The sequence below is a fragment of the Doryrhamphus excisus genome, chromosome 19, assembly GCF_030265055.1.
Source record: "Doryrhamphus excisus isolate RoL2022-K1 chromosome 19, RoL_Dexc_1.0, whole genome shotgun sequence".
Taxonomy (NCBI): domain Eukaryota; kingdom Metazoa; phylum Chordata; class Actinopteri; order Syngnathiformes; family Syngnathidae; genus Doryrhamphus; species Doryrhamphus excisus.
Window position 1 is genome coordinate 2,820,327 of NC_080484.1, and position 19,437 is coordinate 2,839,763.

The window sequence follows — 19,437 nt, forward strand, 5'->3', positions numbered from 1 at the left end:
ACTTTTTTGACTCTAAATTGTCTTCACTAGCTTGGTCAAAGACTTGAAACTGTATTTGATGTTTCCCAAAAGGGAATTTCTAGGTTTGTTAAAGACTAAACTGTCTTCACTGTTTACAAAAACATTCGGTTCATTGAAGAGTTTCGTTCTTCAATGTTTACAAAACCATACGTTAAGTTCCTGAAAATTCCAAGTTGTGTTCAGTGTTTCCAAAAACTTCTATGCTAAGTTCAATGAGGACTCAAAACTGGTAGCTAGTCTTTAACGTTAAAAACTATTTGTCCGTACTAAACTAGGTTCTTTAGGACTCAAAATCATCCTCGGTGTATATGAAAACCATGAATGCTAACTTTTTTGACTCTAAATTGTCTTCACTAGCTTGGTCAAAGACTTGAAACTGTATTTGATGTTTCCCAAAAGGCAAATTCTAGGTTTGTTAAAGACTAAACCGTCTTCACTGTTTACAAAATAGAAACATTCGGTTCATTGAAGAGTTTCGTCTTCAATGTTTACAAAACCATACGTTAAATTCTTGAAAATTCCAAGTTGTGTTCAGTGTTTCCAAAAACTTGTATGCTAAGTTCAATGAGGACTCAAAACTGGTAGCTAGTCTTTAACGTTAAAAAACTATTTGTCCGTACTAAACTAGGGTTTTTTAGGACTCAAAATCATCCTGGGTGTATATGAAAACCATGAATGCTAACTTTTTTGACTCTAAATTGTCTTCACTAGCTTGGTCAAAGACTTGAAACTGTATTTGATGTTTCCCAAAAGGCAAATTCCAGGTTTGTTAAAGACTAAACCGTCTTCACTGTTTACAAAATAGAAACATTCGGTTCATTGAAGAGTTTCGTCTTCAATGTTTACAAAACCATACGTTAAGTTCTTGAAAATTCCAAGTTGTGTTCAGTGTTTCCAAAAACTTGTATGCTAAGTTCAGTGAGGACTCAAAACTGGTAGCTAATCTTTAACGTTAAAAAACTATTTGTCCGTACTAAACTAGGTTCTTTTAGGACTCAAAATCATCCTCGGTGTATATGAAAACCATGAATGCTAACTTTTTGACTCTAAATTGTCTTCACAAGCTTGGTCAAAGACTTGAAACTGTATTTGATGTTTCCCAAAAGGCAAATTCTAGGTTTGTTAAAGACTAAACTGTCTTCACTGTTTACAAAAACATTCGGTTCATTGAAGAGTTTCGTCTTCAATGTTTACAAAACCATACGTTAAGTTCTTGAAAATTCCAAGTTGTGTTCAGTGTTTCCAAAAACTTGTATGCTAAGTTCAATGAGGACTCAACACTGGTAGCTAGTCTTTAACGTTAAAAAACTATTTGTCCGTACTAAACTAGGTTCTTTTAGGACTCAAAATCATCCTCGGTGTATATGAAAACCATGAATGCTAACTTTTTTGACTCTAAATTGTCTTCACAAGCTTGGTCAAAGACTTGAAACTGTATTTGGTGTTTCCCAAAAGGCAAATTCTAGGTTTGTTAAAAAATAAACCATCTTCACTGTTTACAAAATAGAAACATTCGTTTCATTAAAGAGTTTCGTTCTTCAATGTTTACAAAACCATACGTTAAGTTCTTGAAAATCCCAAGTTGTGTTCAGTGTTTCCAAAAACTTGCATGCTAAGTTCAATGAGGACTCAAAACTGGTAGCTAGTCTTTAACGTTAAAAAACTATTTGTCCGTACTAAACTAGGTTCTTTTAGGACTCAAAATCATCCTCGGTGTATATGAAAACCATGAATGCTAACTTTTTGACTCTAAATTGTCTTCACTAGCTTGGTCAAAGACTTGAAACTGTATTTGATGTTTCCCAAAAGGCAAATGCCAGGTTTGTCGAAGACTAAACTGTTGACAAAAACCACAAATACGAGCGTCATTGAAGTTTAAAGTCTTCAAAGGTTACGAAAATAAACATTACAAAAATTCAAATTGAAAAGTACAAGTTGTGTTCAGTGTTTCCAAAAACCTGAATGCTAAGCTCAGTGAGGACTTGAAAGTGAAAACATATACATTAGCTTAACCGAGTACCGAGATGAATGAAATGCCGTCATTGTGAAGAGAAGGAAGTATTTACTGGGCGGACCGTTCTCACTAGGCGCCTCCTACCGAACTAAACAGGTTCAATCTGGCGAAGTTTGCATATTAGCAAAAACATGCACTGTACTATATAAACAGTTAGCTAGCTAAAACCTCCCATTTCTGTGCTATTCATCGAAGATTCTAGTCTTCAATGTTTGTAGTTGTACGTTATGTTGCAAATCACGGTAGAGATTACTATACGGCAAGGGTCTCAAACTCAATTTACCTGGGGGCCACTGGAGCTAGGGTCTGGGCAAAAGGCTGGGCCGCATCAGGTTTTCCAAAAAAAAAACAAAAAAAACGCATTTATTAAAAACAGAAAAATATACAAACTTTTTCAGTGCTTTGGTTATGATTTTTATTTTTCTGCACAAAGATGAAAAATAAATAAACAAATCAAGAATAAAGAAAATCAATAAATATAATAATAATAATTCAGATCAGATTAAAATGAACAAAGCATGATTAGAGCCCTGTAGACATGACAAAACACGACTATAGTCACATTTATACTCTTTTTATTTACAACATATTGCGCAACTGCAGGGTCTCGAGACACATGCTAACTCGCAAACTAGAGAGCTAGCGACCTAAACGGTAGCCTTCAAGTTATTTCCTTTCAACTTAAATAGCCAAAAACTTACCACTTCCACACGGATAGGGAGGATAACTATTAACAGTTATTTAACCTTTAACATGAACATTAATCAAACGTAATAATTTTATTACGTAATTACAGCATCCATATCAAACTTGCGCGGGCCGCGCTAACATTAAACTTTCATATCAAGGCGGGGGCCTCAAGCTAGTGTCCTGTGGGCCACATTTGGCCCGCGGGCCGCACTAACATTAAACTTCCATATCAAGGCGGGGGCCTCAAACTAGTGTCCTGCGGACCACATTTGGCCCGCGGGCCGCGTGTTTGAGACCCCTGCTATACATAGTATTTCTATGCTTTGGAACTGCATAGCTGGTGCAATCATTCAAGTGAGACGCCTCACTCTTCAGTGAAAAGCTGACAACATTCAAACACTTCAATTTACTCTGAGCTTAGCCCAACACGTATAATTTCATTTATGAATGTAAACAATCCAACACTTCCTGATACTTTTGATTTTCCCGCATTCCATGTCGGATAAAAGTGTACGTCCTCGGGTTTTCGCAGGAATGCTGCGGTGAAAGCTACATCTGATCTATACCATATGTAAGCCTCAATTACTGGAGCTGCAACACAAGGGACTTTGGTCTTGTGGACATGTGACCTCTGCGGGCCAATCACGTGAGTCGACTGTGTGCTCTCTCGGTCAGCCGTGTCAACGTTGGAGCTGGAGCTTTGCCTGAAGCACTGAAGGGGGGGTGATGTAGCTTCCATTTTCCCTTGTTCCTGTACTTGTGTGTGTATTGTTGTGTACTTACTAAGAGCTCATTGTACCGTGTTTACTACCTAATATGTGAACAGACGCCATTAGTATGAGTACGGGTATGGGTATGAGTACAACATACCAGGAACATACCAGGAGAACATGAAAATATTCAGATATTGTGCTCTAATTTTATAGGCGAGGCGCAGCGCACCTGACTTGTGCTGCGCCAACAGGGCGTAGCCAGCACATTTTGCCCAGTGCTGCGCCGCGCACCCACACCTCCATCCCTCTTACCGGCTCCAAAATTTAAGATGGCTCTGAACGCTCCGTTTCGGAGGGTTTTCTCTAACACCGGCTCCCTGTGATGTCACAAGGTGTCAGGTTTCCTTCCAGGAAGGAAGGATGTTTTGCGATTAAAAACAAACTGTACTTAAGAACACATTATGTTACGTGTGCCATATTGTTATGCTAACCGAGGCAAAATTGCGGCATGAATTTTCAACGTAAATCAAAAAAAAAAAAAATTGCGCTAACCGGCGCGGATGCCAACCATGCTTTGCACTGAACTAAACTCATTCATTTTACTTGAGTGATGCACTATGTTTAGACACCAGGGGGCGCCAACTCATGTCCTTTGGAGGGCAAATAAGTTACTATTAGCGATCAGTTACACCAGTGTTGTCCAAAGTGTGGCCCAGGGGCCACACCTGTTCCACAGCTGACTTTTTTTTACTGGGCCGTAGTACCGTATTAGTCCAAAAGAATACAACTAAAGACTACTAAATACTACGACTAAAGTATTAGAACATTACAAAAAAGGTAATTTTCCTTGGTTTTTGTTATTAATGTATTCCACAAGCGCTGACGAAAACCGAAACGTATAAAAACCGATTAATCCGATGACTCTGTCCCAGAATATGAACTAAAAATTCCGTGGAATGATGCACAGGGCAAACACATTAGGAGCAATATTAAGAGCAGTATTGTACAGAAACTAAAGATACTACTAAGATATTTTCCGACTCACAAAAACTATAAAAAAAAAACAAGGTTTGACTGTAAATGTAAACAATATGAACACAATTTTTTTTTTTTAAAAAGCTTTTTGTCCTAAGAGGTCTAATCTTACCCGATTCATTATATGTTAGAGCCTCTCAGTGCACTTACACGAGTTAGACGGCAGAGGGCGCTGCTGTCATCCTTTTCATAAAAAGGATGCATCGATGAAAATGGTAGTGAAGTCAATCTACCAGCAGGGGTCGTCCCTCCCTTGCAGAACAGTCTTGCCTCCTGATCAGAACACGTTAGGGTGATAGAAGGAGTTAGCAGTGGCGTCATTGGGCCATTTGGGGGGGGCTTCAATTTGATATTTTTTTGATATTCTTTTTTTGATAGTTTTTTATTGATTTTTTTAAAATGTATTTATTTTATTTTATTTGACAAAAAATATCTGACAAATTTCATATAATAAGGCAAAAGCAGGCTAATAACCAGGCTAATACCTACTACTATTACTACTAGTTGTAGGTAGTAGTAGTAGTAGTAGTATATATATATAGTATATAAATATCTGACAAATTTCATATAATAAGGCAAAAGCAGGCTAATAAGCAGGCTAATACCTACTACTACTAGTAGTACTAGTAGTAGTACTACTTCTACTAGTAGTAGTAGTAGGTAGTAGTAGTAGTACTAAATATAGTAGTAAATATCTGACAAATTTCATATAATGAGGCAAAAGCAGGCTAATAAGCAGGCTAATATCTACTACTACTACTAGTAGTAGTAGGTAGTAGTAGTAGTACTAAATATAGTAGTAAATATCTGACAATTTTTATATAATAAGGCAAAAGCAGGCTAATAAGCAGGCTAATACCTACTACTACTACTACTAGTAGTAGTACTAGTAGTAGTAGGTAGTAGTAGTAATACTACTACTAGTAGTAGTAGTAGTACTACATATAGTAGTAAATATCTGACAAATTTCATATAATAAGGCAAAAGCAGGCTAATAAGCAGGCTAATACCTACTACTACTACTAGTAGTAGTAGGTAGTAGTAGTAGTAATACTACTACTAGTAGTAGTAGTACTACATATAGTAGTAAATATCTGACAAATTTCATATAATAAGGCAAAAGCAGGCTAATAAGCAGGCTAATATCTACTACTACTACTACTAGTAGTAGTAGTAGTAGTAGTAGTAATACTACTACTAGTAGTAGTAGTACTACATATAGTAGTAAATATCTGACAAATTTCATATAATAAGGCAAAAGCAGGCTAATAATCAGGCTAATACCTACTACTAGTAGTAGTACTCGTAGTAGTGCCCCATTATTTCATATAATAGGGCAAAGTCAGGCTAATAAGCAGGCTAATACCTACTACTACTACTAGTAGTATTTGTAGTAGGTAGTAGTAGTAGTAGTACTAAATATAGTAGTAAATATCTGACAAATTTCATATAATAAGGCAAAAGCAGGCTAATAAGCAGGCTAATACCTACTACTACTAGTAGTAGTAGTACTAGTAGTAGTAGAAGGTAGTAGTAGTAGTAATACTACTACTACTAGTAGTAGTAGTAGTACTAAATATAGTAGTAAATATCTGACAAATTTCATATAATAAGGCAAAAGCAGGCTAATAAGCAGGCTAATACCTACTACTAGTAGTAGTAGTAGTACTAGTAGTAGTAGAAGGTAGTAGTAGTAGTAATACTACTACTAGTAGTAGTAGTAGTACTAAATATAGTAGTAAATATCTGACAAATTTCATATAATAAGGCAAAAGCAGGCTAATAAGCAGGCTAATACCTACTACTACTAGTAGTAGTAGTACTAAATAACAACATTAGCATCGGTAGGCTGATGACCAATTATTCTGTAACGACTGTAATTGGCTTATTGGAGGATGCTATCTGTGTGTGTTCGCAGAGGGGGGGAGGGGGGGGGGGTATAATAGCCCGGGGAGACCCCCACACCCCAACCCCCTTCTCTCTCAAGAATCTGAAGAAACTCCCCGGCAACCGCACTGGAAGGATAAATGTGGCGCCCCCATTCATGGCGAGACTGGGAAGGGGGGGGGGGTTGAGTGTTGATCCACTTGTGCAGATATTAGCATCCCGTCTGGGAATACGTGTGGGAATGTGTCACACACTCCACTTGTCAGTTCATGACCAGGAATGGCGTACTGGTATACTATATACAGTGAAGAAAATAAGTATTTGAACACCCTGCTATTTTGCTATTTCTCCCACTTAGAAATCATGGAGGGGTCTGAAATTTTCATCGTAGGTGCATGTCCACTGTGAGAGAGATAAACTAAAAAGAAAAATCCAGAAATCACAATGCATGATTTTTTTAACAATTTATTTGTGTGATACAGCTGCTAATAAGTATTTGAACACCTGAGAAAATGAATGTTAATATTTGGTACAGTAGCCTTTGTTTGCTATTACAGAGGTCAAACGTTTCCTGTAGTTTTTCACCAGGTTTGCACACACCGCAGGAGGGATCTTGGCCCACTCCTCCACACAGATCTTCTCTAGATCAGTCAGGTTTCTGGGCTGTCGCTGAGAAACACGGAGTTTGAGCTCCCTCCAAAGATTTTCGATTGGGTTCAGGTCTGGAGACTGGCTGGGCCATGCTAGAACCTTGATATGCTTCTTACGGAGCCACTCCTTGGTTTTCCTGGCTGTGTGCTTCGGGTCGTTGTCGTGTTGGAAGACCCAGCCACGACCCATCTTCAATGCTCTGACAGAGGGAAGGAGGTTGTTCCCCAAAATCTCACAATACACGGCCCCAGTCATCCTCTCTTTAATGCAGTGCACTCGTCCTGTCCCATGTGCAGAAAAACACCCCCAAAGCATGATGCTACCACCCCCATGCTTCACAGTAGGGATGGTGTTCTTCGGATTGTACTCTTCATTCTTCTTCCTCCAAACACGCTTATTGGAATTATGACCAAAAAGTTCTATTTTGGTCTCATCTGACCATAAAACTTTCTCCCATGACTCCTCTGTATCATCCAAATGGTCATATGCAAACTTAAGACGGGCCTTGACATGTGCTGGTTTAAGCAGGGGAACCTTTCGTGCCATGCATGATTTCACATCATGACGTCTTAGTGTATTACCTACAGTAACCTTGGAAACGGTGGTCCCAGCTCTTTTCAGGTCATTGACCAAGTCCTGTCGTGTAGTTCTGGGCTGATTCCTCACCTTTCTTAGAATCATTGAGACCCCACGAGGTGATATCTTGCATGGGGCTCCACTCCGATTGAGATTGACCGTCATGTTTAGCTTCTTCCATTTTCTAATGATAGCTCCAACAGTGGACCTTTTTTCACCAAGCTGCTTGGTAATTGCTCCGTAGCCCTTTCCAGCCTTGTGGAGGTGTACAATTTTGTCTCTGGTGTCTTTGGACAGCTCTTTGGTCTTCGCCATGTTACAAGTTAAAGTCTTACTGATTGTATGGGGTGGACAGGTGTCTTTATGCAGCTAACGACCTCAAACAGGTGCATCTGATTCAGGATGATACATGGAGTGCAGGTGGACTTCTAATGGGCAGACTAACAGGTCTTTCAGGGTCAGAATTCTAGATGATACACAGGTGTTCAAATACTTATTTGCAGCTGTATCACACAAATAAATTGTTAAAAAATCATGCATTGTGATTTCTGGATTTTTCTTTTTAGTTTATCTCTCTCACAGTGGACATGCACCTACGATGAAAATTTCAGACCCCTCCATGATTTCTAAGTGGGAGAAATAGCAAAATAGCAGGGTGTTCAAATACTTATTTTCTTCACTGTACCTCGTACTTTGGTACAGGACAAAAAATTAAAAAAAAAATAAAAATTGTTAAAAACTAAAAAAAAATTAATAAAATAAATTCATAAATAAAATAAATTTGCTAAATACAAGGATGAAGAGTCTTGAACCAGTCATGATGTGCTATATATATCACTATATTGACACTTACTATGGTACCCATTATGTCATTGGATGCTCATATCACCTCGTACTTTGGTACAGGACAAAAAATAAAAAAAAAAATTTTAAATTTAAAAACTAAAAGTAAATTAATAAAATAAATTAATAAATAAAATCAATTTGCTAAATACAAGGATGAAGAGTCTTGAACCAGTCATGATGTGCTATATATATCACTATATTGACACTTACTATGGTACACATTATGGCATTGTAAATAAAAAAAATTAAAAAAATAAAATTTATAAAAATTAATCAAATTAAAAAACATTTTTTTTAATTATATTAGGAAAGCAGGAAGTGAACAAATGTAACAGTTACTGATTGTAAAAGTACCAGATGGAGGGGTAGGATTTAATAAGCTTTGCTTCTTCCTACTCCTTTTGGACATGTGGAACTGGGAACTGATTATGGGATGGCACTCAATTATAATCTGATGCATGTTCAAATGAAATAAAAACATTACCATAAACAAATGGAGGATACCCAGTGGGATACATCGTGGTCCTCTACCACCATGCATTTCTTGCTTGTCTTTGCACCAGGTTGTGTACAAATAACGGCATTCAACTAATCACCTTTTTGTTTGCGTGTTTTCCTCTGTTTTTACACTTTTTTTTTTTAAAGTTCCCCATCACTGCCAATGTACTTGCATACACAAAACAAAATAAAGAAAAAAAAAAAAGCGGGCCTCATTCAAAGACATCCAGCAGTTACAAGTCCTGCTCTCAACATTCTGAAAACCACATCCAAGTGAACGGATGTTCACACACACATAGATGTGTTGTCACACACACACACACACACATCAGATCGAGTGGTGTGGGTTGTTTTTTTTTGTTTTTTTTACATCTTGTAAGATAAAAAGGTGCTATGCTGCCAGGGCAACCATTTCTTTCTTGTTTTGTTATTTCCGTGTTTAGAGCCAGGCTCCAGAATACCCGTGACCCTAGTGAGGATAAGCGGCATAGAAAACGGATGCATGGATGTTTAGAGGTGGTGGGGTGCGGGGGGGGGGGGGGGGGGCGGGGGGTGGTTAGGTCGGGGTTTTGCTGGGTCACTCACTCGCATGCTTATCTGCCAGTGCGATGAGTGTGCTGGAGATGTCCCTGCGTCGGTAAAAACACACCACTTTGGCCTCCACGTTCCCATTGGCTGTCTGCGGATCGGAGAGACAATCGGCGTTACCATGGCAACAAGTGGTGCCGCACACAGCAATCCCTCCCATACACACACACACACACATCTAGATTAAAAAAAAAAAAACACATAAAATAAAAGGTTCCATCTTAAGTTTGGCTACCCCTAAAAAAAACGTGGCATGTTATGGCATCCAAAAAATGTGTTTCATTGTTCAAGCATAAATATTGCCAACGTGATGACTTCATATAGGAGCATTTACAGCACTCTATTGATTTCCTGGGGCAAAATAATGAAGTGTAAAAAAGCCATAATACTCATTTAGCCATTGATTTGTTGCCCTTAGCCAGTCATGCATGCAACCAGAGAATAAGTACACTAATCAAATCAACAGCCATTCTTATTCAAGAGATCTCCTTATGGGAAAATTTCTCCTATTGGGAAATTTTGGCATTCCCCGTTCTTTCCGACCATTAGAAGTATCTTAACTTTAAATTTACATTTATTTTCTTTTTATAGGGGTGTCGATTAAATGCTAAACTAATCAAGCACACAATAACAATAAACAAAACATGGGTGCATGCATGTCCGTTTTCCTCGCCTCGTCGGTTACGTCACTTTGACACGTCTGTTTTATAGAACAAGTGCATGAATGTAGTGATCCCTCTTTTCTGTCTTACAGTCCCATTGTCTCAGAGTGTAGCCTCGTGAGGAGCAATGCAAGGAAACGTAGTAACTTTACAATGTATTGTTATATAACGGATTTTCTGGACTAAATGTCGTTTTTTTCTAGCTACTTATGCATTTTTGGCCTTGTGCGACATACTCCAGTGCGACTTATGTATGTTTTTTTCTATCTAATGATGCATTTTTGGCCTTGTGCGACTTATGTATGTTTTTTTTCTAGCTACTTATGAATTTTTGTCCTTGTGTGACTTATACTCCAGTGCGACTTATGTATGTTTTTTTCTAGCTAATTATGCATTTTTGGCCTTGCGCAACTTATACTCCAGTGCGACTTATGTATGTTTTTTTTCTAGCTAATTATGCATTTTTGGCCTTGTGCGACTTATGTATGTTTTTTTTTTTTAGCTAATTATGTATTTTTGGCCTGGTGCAACTTATACTCCAGTGCGACTTATGTATGTTTTTTTCTACCTAATTATGCATTTTTGGCCTGGTACGACTTATATTCCAGTGCGACTTTCGTATGTTTTTTTCTAGCTACTTATGCATTTTTCTCCTTGTGCGACTTATACTACAGTGCGACTTCTGCATGTTTTTTTTCTAGCTAATCATGCATTTTTGGCCTTGTGCGACTTATGTATGTTTTTTTCTACCTAATTATGCATTTTTGGCCATGTGCGACTTATACTCCGAAGCGACCTATGTATGTTTTTTTTTCTAGCTAAATATGTATTTTTGGCCTGGTGCAACTTATACTCCAGTGCGACTTATGTAAGTTTTTTTTTCTATCTAATGATGCATTTTTGGCCTTGTGCGACTTACGTATGTTTTTTTTCTAGCTACTTATGCATTTTTGTCCGTGTGTGACTTATACTCCAGTGCGACTTATGTATGTTTTTTTCTACCTAATGATGTATTTTTGGCCTTGTGCGACTTATACTCCAGTGCAACTTACGTATGTTTTTTTCTAGCTACTTATGCATTTTTGTCCTTGTGCGACTTGTACTCCAGTGCGACTTCTGTATGTTTTTTTTCTAGCTAATTATGCATTTTTGGCCTTGTGCGACTTATGTATGTTTTTTTTTTCTAGCTAAATATGTATTTTTGGCCTGGTGCAACTTATACTCCAGTGCGACTTATGTATGTTTTTTTTCTATCTAATGATGCATTTTTGGCCTTGTGCGACTTACGTATGTTTTTTTTCTAGCTACTTATGCATTTTAGTCCTTGTGTGACTTATACTCCAGTGCAACTTATGTATGTTTTTTTTCTAGCTAATTATGCATTTTTGGCCTTGTGCGAATTATACTCCAGTGGTACTTACGTACGTCCGTGTTTTAGCAACAGTCATTGCAAACGAGTGCAGCCGTGCATACTGATTCCAAGTGTGGGTTAATTATTTAAAAGAGATGCATTCTGAAGGATGCCGGCCATTAAATCAGCGTTATTGATAAACGAAAACACGCACCCACAAATGGAGACCCACGCTCACCTTATTCAGCTCCTCTATCCTCCTGATCAGCAGTGGGTTACTGGAGGAGTTCTCAAAATATACGTAATCTGCAAGGGAGCAAAGAGAAGGAGATATGGGGTGGAAAATTAGCTAAGAATGAAGGTCTTGAATAAAATATAGATATCACAGTCGTACGTTATGTTATCACAACTCTCACATGTACAATGTTATTGTTTATTGTTTTGGCAACGCATACCTTCTACATGTGTGTGTGTGTTTGTATGGCTCCTGGCATGGCTCCAGACTCATTGGAGGCTTAGCGCTCACCAGGATGTCCCCGCAGGCCCCCAGGCTTGGTGGGGCGCCTGGTCTTAGCCCGGCATGTGTCTTGGCTGAGTGCTGTCAGATTATACCCTGCACTTGGTTGGCTGCCTGGAGCGCCTATTCTCCTCCTAGACCCCCCCCACCACCACCACCACCACCACCACAAACAACCTCCCCGAAACACACACACACACTCACCCATCCCCCACACCGCCCCCTTGGGCGACCAAGCTAGAAATTGCCAAAAATTGAAAAAGAAAATCAGCCAATGAGGCAAAATAACATCATTTTACAAGCATAACGTTGAAATATTAAACATGTTTGCAATATGTTGCAATATGAAAAACTAAACAAATAAAGTTGGGATTTGGGGAAAATTATCTTGCAGAAAAAGTTATGTCAAAATATTAAGTGAATAAGTCATACTAAGCATTTACAGAGCGAAAGTGGAGATTGTTTGAAAATTAAAGAAAACAACCAAAATGGAAAAACAGCTGAATTTTTATGACAATAAAGGCAAAATATTTGGAGAAAAAAAAATGTGTAATCTGATGAGGAAAAAAGTCTGAATTTTACTTATTATAATAATAATAATACATTTTATTTGTATAGCGCTTTTCAAAACACTCAAGGACACTTTACAGAAGAATGGAGTTAAATAAAAATAAAAATAAAAAAACAAAAATAAAAATAAAAATAAAAATAAAAATAAAAATAAAAATAAAAATAAAAATAAAAATAAAAATAAAAATAAAAATAGGTTTTCAGTTGTTTTTTAAACTGGGAAGGTCAGGAAAAATAATGTTATTTTAAACAACACAGTTGAAATATTAAAGAAAAAAATACTGCAAAAAAAAGCTGCAAAATAAAACTAAATGCATTTTTAATTAAGCTTACAATTTTAATTTTTGAAAAATTCATTTGGGGAAAAAAAACAGCAGAAAAAAAGCAAATACTACGCTTTTTTTCCCATCGACATGACATCACCTAGTACATGCCAAAATGGCGTTCGAACATCCTTTTGTTTGTTTACATCCTGGCATTTTTGTAGGCAAAAAATGCAAATGGGACTCAAAGTGGAATTAGAAGTTCCCTCATTCTGTCATGTTATTTTATTAAATAATATTTCACTTTATTTCCGTAAAACTACAACTGAAATGTCACGGTAATGGTAAATGTTTTGGTGACCGGCTTTGAACGCCATTTATTTGTGTTCTTTGTAGAAATGAGCCAACACTAACCATTAATAACCACTATTGGCGCATCCCTACTAGTAACAATACCTTCATTTATTAAATGAAATTCCCATTTTAATTAATGTATATTTACTGTATTTATACGTCTATTAATTTATATATTTAGTCATCTGAATTTTAGTTTTTTTCTTGTAAAATGAAGACTGCATTCATGCAAATTTGCAACTTCATACTTTGAAAATCATCACTTTAAGTAGAATTCCGACTTTAAGCTTGGAAATATTGCTACTTTTTCCTCCTAAAAAGTCCAGTGCGACTTATGTTTTTTTTTTTAGCTAATTATGCATTTTTGGCCTTGCGCGACTTATACTCCAATGCGACTTATGTATGTTTTTTCTACCTAATGATGTATTTTTGGCCTTGTGTGACTTATACTCCAGTTCAACTTATGTATGTTTTTTTCTAGCTAATTATGCATTTTTGGCCTTGTGTGACTTATACTCCAGTGCGACTTATGTATGTTTTTTACTAGCTAATTATGCATTTTTGGCCTTGTGTGACTTATACTCCAGTGCGACTTATGTATGTTTTTTTCTAGCTAATGATGTATTTTTGGCCTTGTGCGACTTATACTCTGAAGCGACTTATGTATGGTTTTTTCTAGCTACTTATGCATTTTTGCCCTTGTGCGACTTATACTCCAGTGCGACTTATGTATTTTTTTTTTTCTACCTAATTATGCATTTTTGGCCTTGTGCGACTTATACTCCAGTGCGACTTATGTATGTTTTTTTTTCTACCTAATTATGCATTTTTGGCCTTGTGCGACTTATGTATGTTTTTTTCTAGCTACTTGTGCATTTTTGTCCTTGTGTGACTTATACTTCAATGTGACTTATGTATGTTTTTTTCTACCTAATGATGTATTTTATTTAAGTAGAATTCCGACTTTAAGCTTGGAAATATTGCTACTTTTATTTTTAATCCCTTTTATTACTCTCTTACAGCTGTATGACTTTACTCTGGTGGTATTATTTTGGTTTTTACTACATCCCCTTAATAAATCACAAACAACGTTTATTTTCCTTTCTTGTGCGGATCAAACCACCAATCAAATAGCGGAGACGCTAGTCTGCCGATGAGACCGTTAGGATGCTAACCACCGAGACGAAAACGTGGATGTTTGCCCGCGGCTCTCGACAGTCAGCATCTCGAGGGAGCCATTAAATCGCAGGCCGGATGACGTCAGGACACAACGAGACACTGTCGTGCTATTTCTTGCGGAAAAAAAGGTGGAATACTGGGCATGGACTTCCAAGGCCTGTAAGGAAATACCAAGAGTGGAGGAGGGAAAAAGTCACGAATGGGCTGCTGTGGGAGAAGCGGGAGAGGAAGTGGGAGGGTGTCGCGTTCGCGTCACTCCGCCTCTCAGTTTCCCATCATCCCTCCCGCGGCCTCAAGCCGAGAAATAAACCCACACCCTCTGTCCTCCATTCACTTCCAGCCTTGGCCGACTGCCGTCCCTGCGAGACCGTGATGTCACGACGCAGTCCATGTTTGCATGAGCCAACCCCCCCCCCCCTTGCCGGGTTGATTTGAACCAGGCCACCGAGACAACTTCAAAACACAGGAGAAAGAGGAAGCAAAAAGCAAAAGACGGCATTTTTAAGTACAGTGATCGTATCAAAAGACTTTTTGATCACGTACAACAGGGGTCCCAAACATGCAGCCCGCGGGCCAAATGTGGCCCACAGGACACTAGTTTGAGGCCCGCGCAAGTTTAATATGGATGCTGTATGGTATCATGTACCCAGAAAAAATTATTACGTTTGATTAATGTTCATGTTAAAGGTTAAATAACTGTTAATAGTTATCCTCCCTATCCGTGTGGAAGTGGTAAGTTTTTGGCTATTTAAGTTTAAAGGAAATAACTTGGAGGCTACCGTTTAGGTCGCTAGCTCTCTAGTTTGCGAGTTAGCATGTGTCTCAAGACCCTGCAGTTGCGCAATATGTTGTAGAAAAATAAAAATTAAGATATTTGAGAACAGTGGAATGCTTTATCAGAGCTTTTATTGTAGAAAATTGGAACCAAAGCGAAGTTTTAAAATTTTTTTTGTTTTTAATAAATGCGTTTTTTTTTTTTTTTTGTGAAAACCTGATGCGGCCCAGTCTCACCCAGACCCTAGCTCCAGTGGCCCCCAAGTAAATTGAGTTTGAGACCCCTGGTCTACAGTATTGCAGTGTGTATTTCTATGGGAAGTTGCAGGCATAGTTCTTATAAAAATGCACTAATGCCAGTTTTTACGACTTAAAACCACATCAAATGTATCAATACCTATTTTTGCCTCTAGCGCAAAAACGTATCAATACGTTGCCGGTAGCGAGTAAGTAGGGTTGGGCATCGATCATCGATTTTAACCAGTTATGACATTCCGATTCGTCCGGAACCGTTCATTTTTTTAACTTCCTTAACTACGCTCGGTGATTGGCCAGCAGCATACCATCAAAAGTTTGCGACAACACTTGCTAGTTTGGCAGAAATTGAGTAAAAATGCCAGCATTGAAGAAGCAAACATTCATTGGAGCCTATCCCAGCTGTCTTCGGGCGAGAGGCGGGGTACACCCTGGACTGGTGGCCAGCCAATCACAGGGCACATATAGACAAACAAGCATTCACACTCACATTCATACCTATGGACAATTTGGAGTCGCTAATTAACCTAGCATGTTTTTGGAATGTGGGAGGAAACCGGAGTACCCGGAGAAAACCCACGCATGCACGGGGAGAACATGCAAACTCCACACAGAGATGGCCGAGGGTGGGGAAAGACAAAATAAGAAGCCAAAAAGTTACCACTTCCACACAAAATAGGAGGAGAACTCATTCATTCATTCATTTTCTACCGCTTATCCTCACAAGGGTTGCAGGGATGCTGAAGCCTATCCCAGCCGTCTTCGGGCGAGAGGCGGGGTACACCCTGGACTGGTGGCCAGCCAATCACAGGGCACATATAGACAAACAACCATTCACACTCGCATTCATACCTATGGACAATTTGGAGTCGCTAATTAACCTAGCATGTTTTTGGAATGTGGGAGGAAACCGGAGTACCCGGAGAAAACCCACGCATGCACGAGGAGAACATGCAAACTCCACACAGAGATGGCCGAGAGTGGAATTGAACCCTTGTCTCCAAGCTGTGAGGTCTGCGCGCTAACCACTCAACCGCCGTGCAGCAAAGAAGCAAACAAATGTGACCAATTCAAATATCCAGCTAACTAATGCTGTGTACTTTACCTGACATTGATGCTAGCTTTAGCCAGGAAGTTGATCAGACCCCTGCGTTAATCTACTCACTTTATTTATTTACCACAATGAAGTTAATTTTTCACGTTGGGCGTTGGATATTCATCTCCGTCGCTGTTAATTTCAAGTTGGCAGTTGGAGATATGGCTGCCTAGCAACAGTGATAGCGCTGTTGCTATGTCGGTCCCACTCAAACTCTTCAATGTAATAGCCGTTTATTGACCTTCCCCGAGTATGTTTTTAAAAAACGATATATTCTGAATCAAACCATTAACTTCCTCAACATAGTTTAGTCGGAATTAACATGATTAAGTTACACTTTGTCTATTCCGCATCATAAGACACTCTCCAATTGGTTTCTCATAAGCTTTGTAAAAATACTAATCAATCGATTAAATCGACAAAAATTTCAGTAGAATACTCGATTACTAAAATATTCGATAGCTGCATCAGTGCAGTGTATTCCTATATAAAGAGTCTTCGAAATATTTATGTTCATGTTCAATGTTTGATACTTATATACAGCCATTTCATCCAAGAACGTTGGTTCTTGGAACTTTTTATGACTCTCCCTTCTGAAAATAATCGGAATTGAGAATCGTTAGGAACCAGAATCGAAAGGAGGAATCGGAATCACTCAAATTCAAACGATGTCCAACCCTACCAATAAGTTAATAGTTGTGAATTTGGTGCTATGTACTATATTGTTTCCACTCGTAAATTGAAAATCCTACAATAGTACTTTATCTACTGCAAAAAAGGTCAGTAAGGATAATTCATAATGCCGCCTATAGAGAACATACTAACTCCTTATTTCTAAAATCACAAATACTTGCTAATATAGTTAATTTCCAAACAGTTAAAATAATGCATAAGACTAAAAATAACCAATTAGCTAAAAATGTCATCCAATACTTCTCTACAAGAGAGGAGAAATATGATCTCAGGGAAAAAGTACATTTGAAACACTTCTATGCTAGGACTACGTTATGCTAGAGATAGCATTTCAGTATGTGGAATCAAACTATGGAATGGACTGAGTAAGGACCTCAAACAATGCACTATGCAATATGTTTTATTTACAACATATTGCGCAACTGCAGGGTCTTGAGACACATGCTAACTCGCAAACTAGAGAGCTAGCGACCTAATCGGTAGCCTTTGAGTTATTTCCTTTAAACTTAAATAGTCAAAAATTTACCACTTCCACACGGATAGGGAGGATAACTATTAACAGTTATTTAACCTTTAACATGAACATTAATCAAACGTAATCATTTTTTCTGGGTACATGATACCATACAGCATCCATATCAAACTTGCGCGGGCCGCACTAACATTAAACTTTCATATCAAACTAGTGTCCACGTGTTTGAGACCCCTGACTTAAACGAAAACCTTAAAAAAAAACAAAACACGGAAATAGCTAAATATACAGTACAATCCGTAGGAGACTCCTTGGTATGAAAATATACTGTAAATAGATATGACAATATTCACATGCATAATAAATGCAGGACCTCAAACAATGCACAACGATGAGCCAATTCAAGAAACAATACAAGCAGTTGATGTTTGCTAAATACAAGGATGAAGAGTCTTGAACCAGTCATGATGTGCTATATATATCACTATATTGACACTTACTATGGTACACATTGTCATTGTAAATAAAAAAAATGAAAAAATTAAACTAAAATTAATAAAAATGAATCAAATTAAAAAACTATTTTTTTTATTTTTAAAAATTATATTATGGAAAGCAGGAAGTGAACAAATGTAACAGTTACTGACTGTAAAAGTACCAGATGGAGAGGTAGGATTTAATAAGCTTTGCTTCTTCCTACTCCTTTTGGACATGTGGAACTGGGAACTGATTATGGGATGCACTCAATTGTAATCTGATGCATGTTCAAATGAAATTAAACCATTACCATTACCATTACCAAGAATTAGGTTGGGGGAAACATTCTAGTGTTATGGGAATTATGGGTATTATGGGAATGAAATCAGAATTACAAAAATAAAATATACTAGAAAAAGTTGAAATATTTGGAAAGTGAAAAAAAAATCCAAGAGCAAATAAGCAAAGGTCATACTTTGCTTTTGTCACCTATATCACAAAGCTAACATGTAGTTATATCATGAAATATATAGAACTTCTTATCATATACAGTATCAGATTTGGACACCCCTCCTTTATTATGTCTACAAAATTGGGTCATAGGAGTTTAAGGGTGACTATAGGGGTGTTATTTCATGTCTAAATTAAATTAAATTAAAAAATACTTAAACTGTATTATGGAAAGCAGGAAGTGAACAAATGTAACAGTTACTGATTGTAAAAGTACCAGATGGAGGGGTAGGATTTAATAAGCTTTGCTTCTTCCTACTCCTTTTGGACATGTGGAACTGGGAACTGATTATGGGATGCACTCAATTGTAATCTGATGCATGTTCAAATGAAATAAAACCATTACCATTATACCAGAGGAACAGCTTGATGTGTATGCCTTCCATATATTGTATATATATATATATATATTGTCATATGTATTATATATATATTGGTCACAATAATGGTGATATGAAATGTTCATATTGTTATCCTATTCGGTAATCTGACTTGCTGAAAAGGCCTCATGATGAAATCTGACCTCATAATTAGTTTACTTGAGACGGCTTTAGAAAGAAAAAAACCTAAGAAAAGTATTTGAAAAGAGTTTCCAACTAAACCAGGGGTCTCAAACACACGGTCCGCGGGCCAAATGTGGCCCGCAGGACACTAGTTTGAGGCCCCCGCCTTGATATGAAAGTTTAATGTTAGCGCGGCCCGCGCAAGTTTGATATGGATGCTGTATGGTATCATGTACACAGAA

The 19,437-nt window shown here is 37.8% G+C and overlaps 1 protein-coding gene across 4 annotated transcripts in view; it reads right to left on the reverse strand.

Annotated features, from left to right (window-relative positions):
- mta1 (metastasis associated 1) overlaps positions 1–19,437 on the reverse strand; it is a 79,501-nt gene that overhangs the window by 52,177 nt on the left and 7,887 nt on the right. For all 4 annotated transcript variants that reach the window (XM_058056332.1, XM_058056331.1, XM_058056333.1 and 1 more), the window contains exons 2-3: positions 11,771–11,838; positions 9,517–9,610 (exon numbers count right to left, since the gene is read on the reverse strand). In XM_058056332.1, the coding sequence (XP_057912315.1) occupies positions 9,517–9,610; positions 11,771–11,838 (162 nt within the window). The remainder of the gene's footprint in view (positions 1–9,516; positions 9,611–11,770; positions 11,839–19,437) is intronic.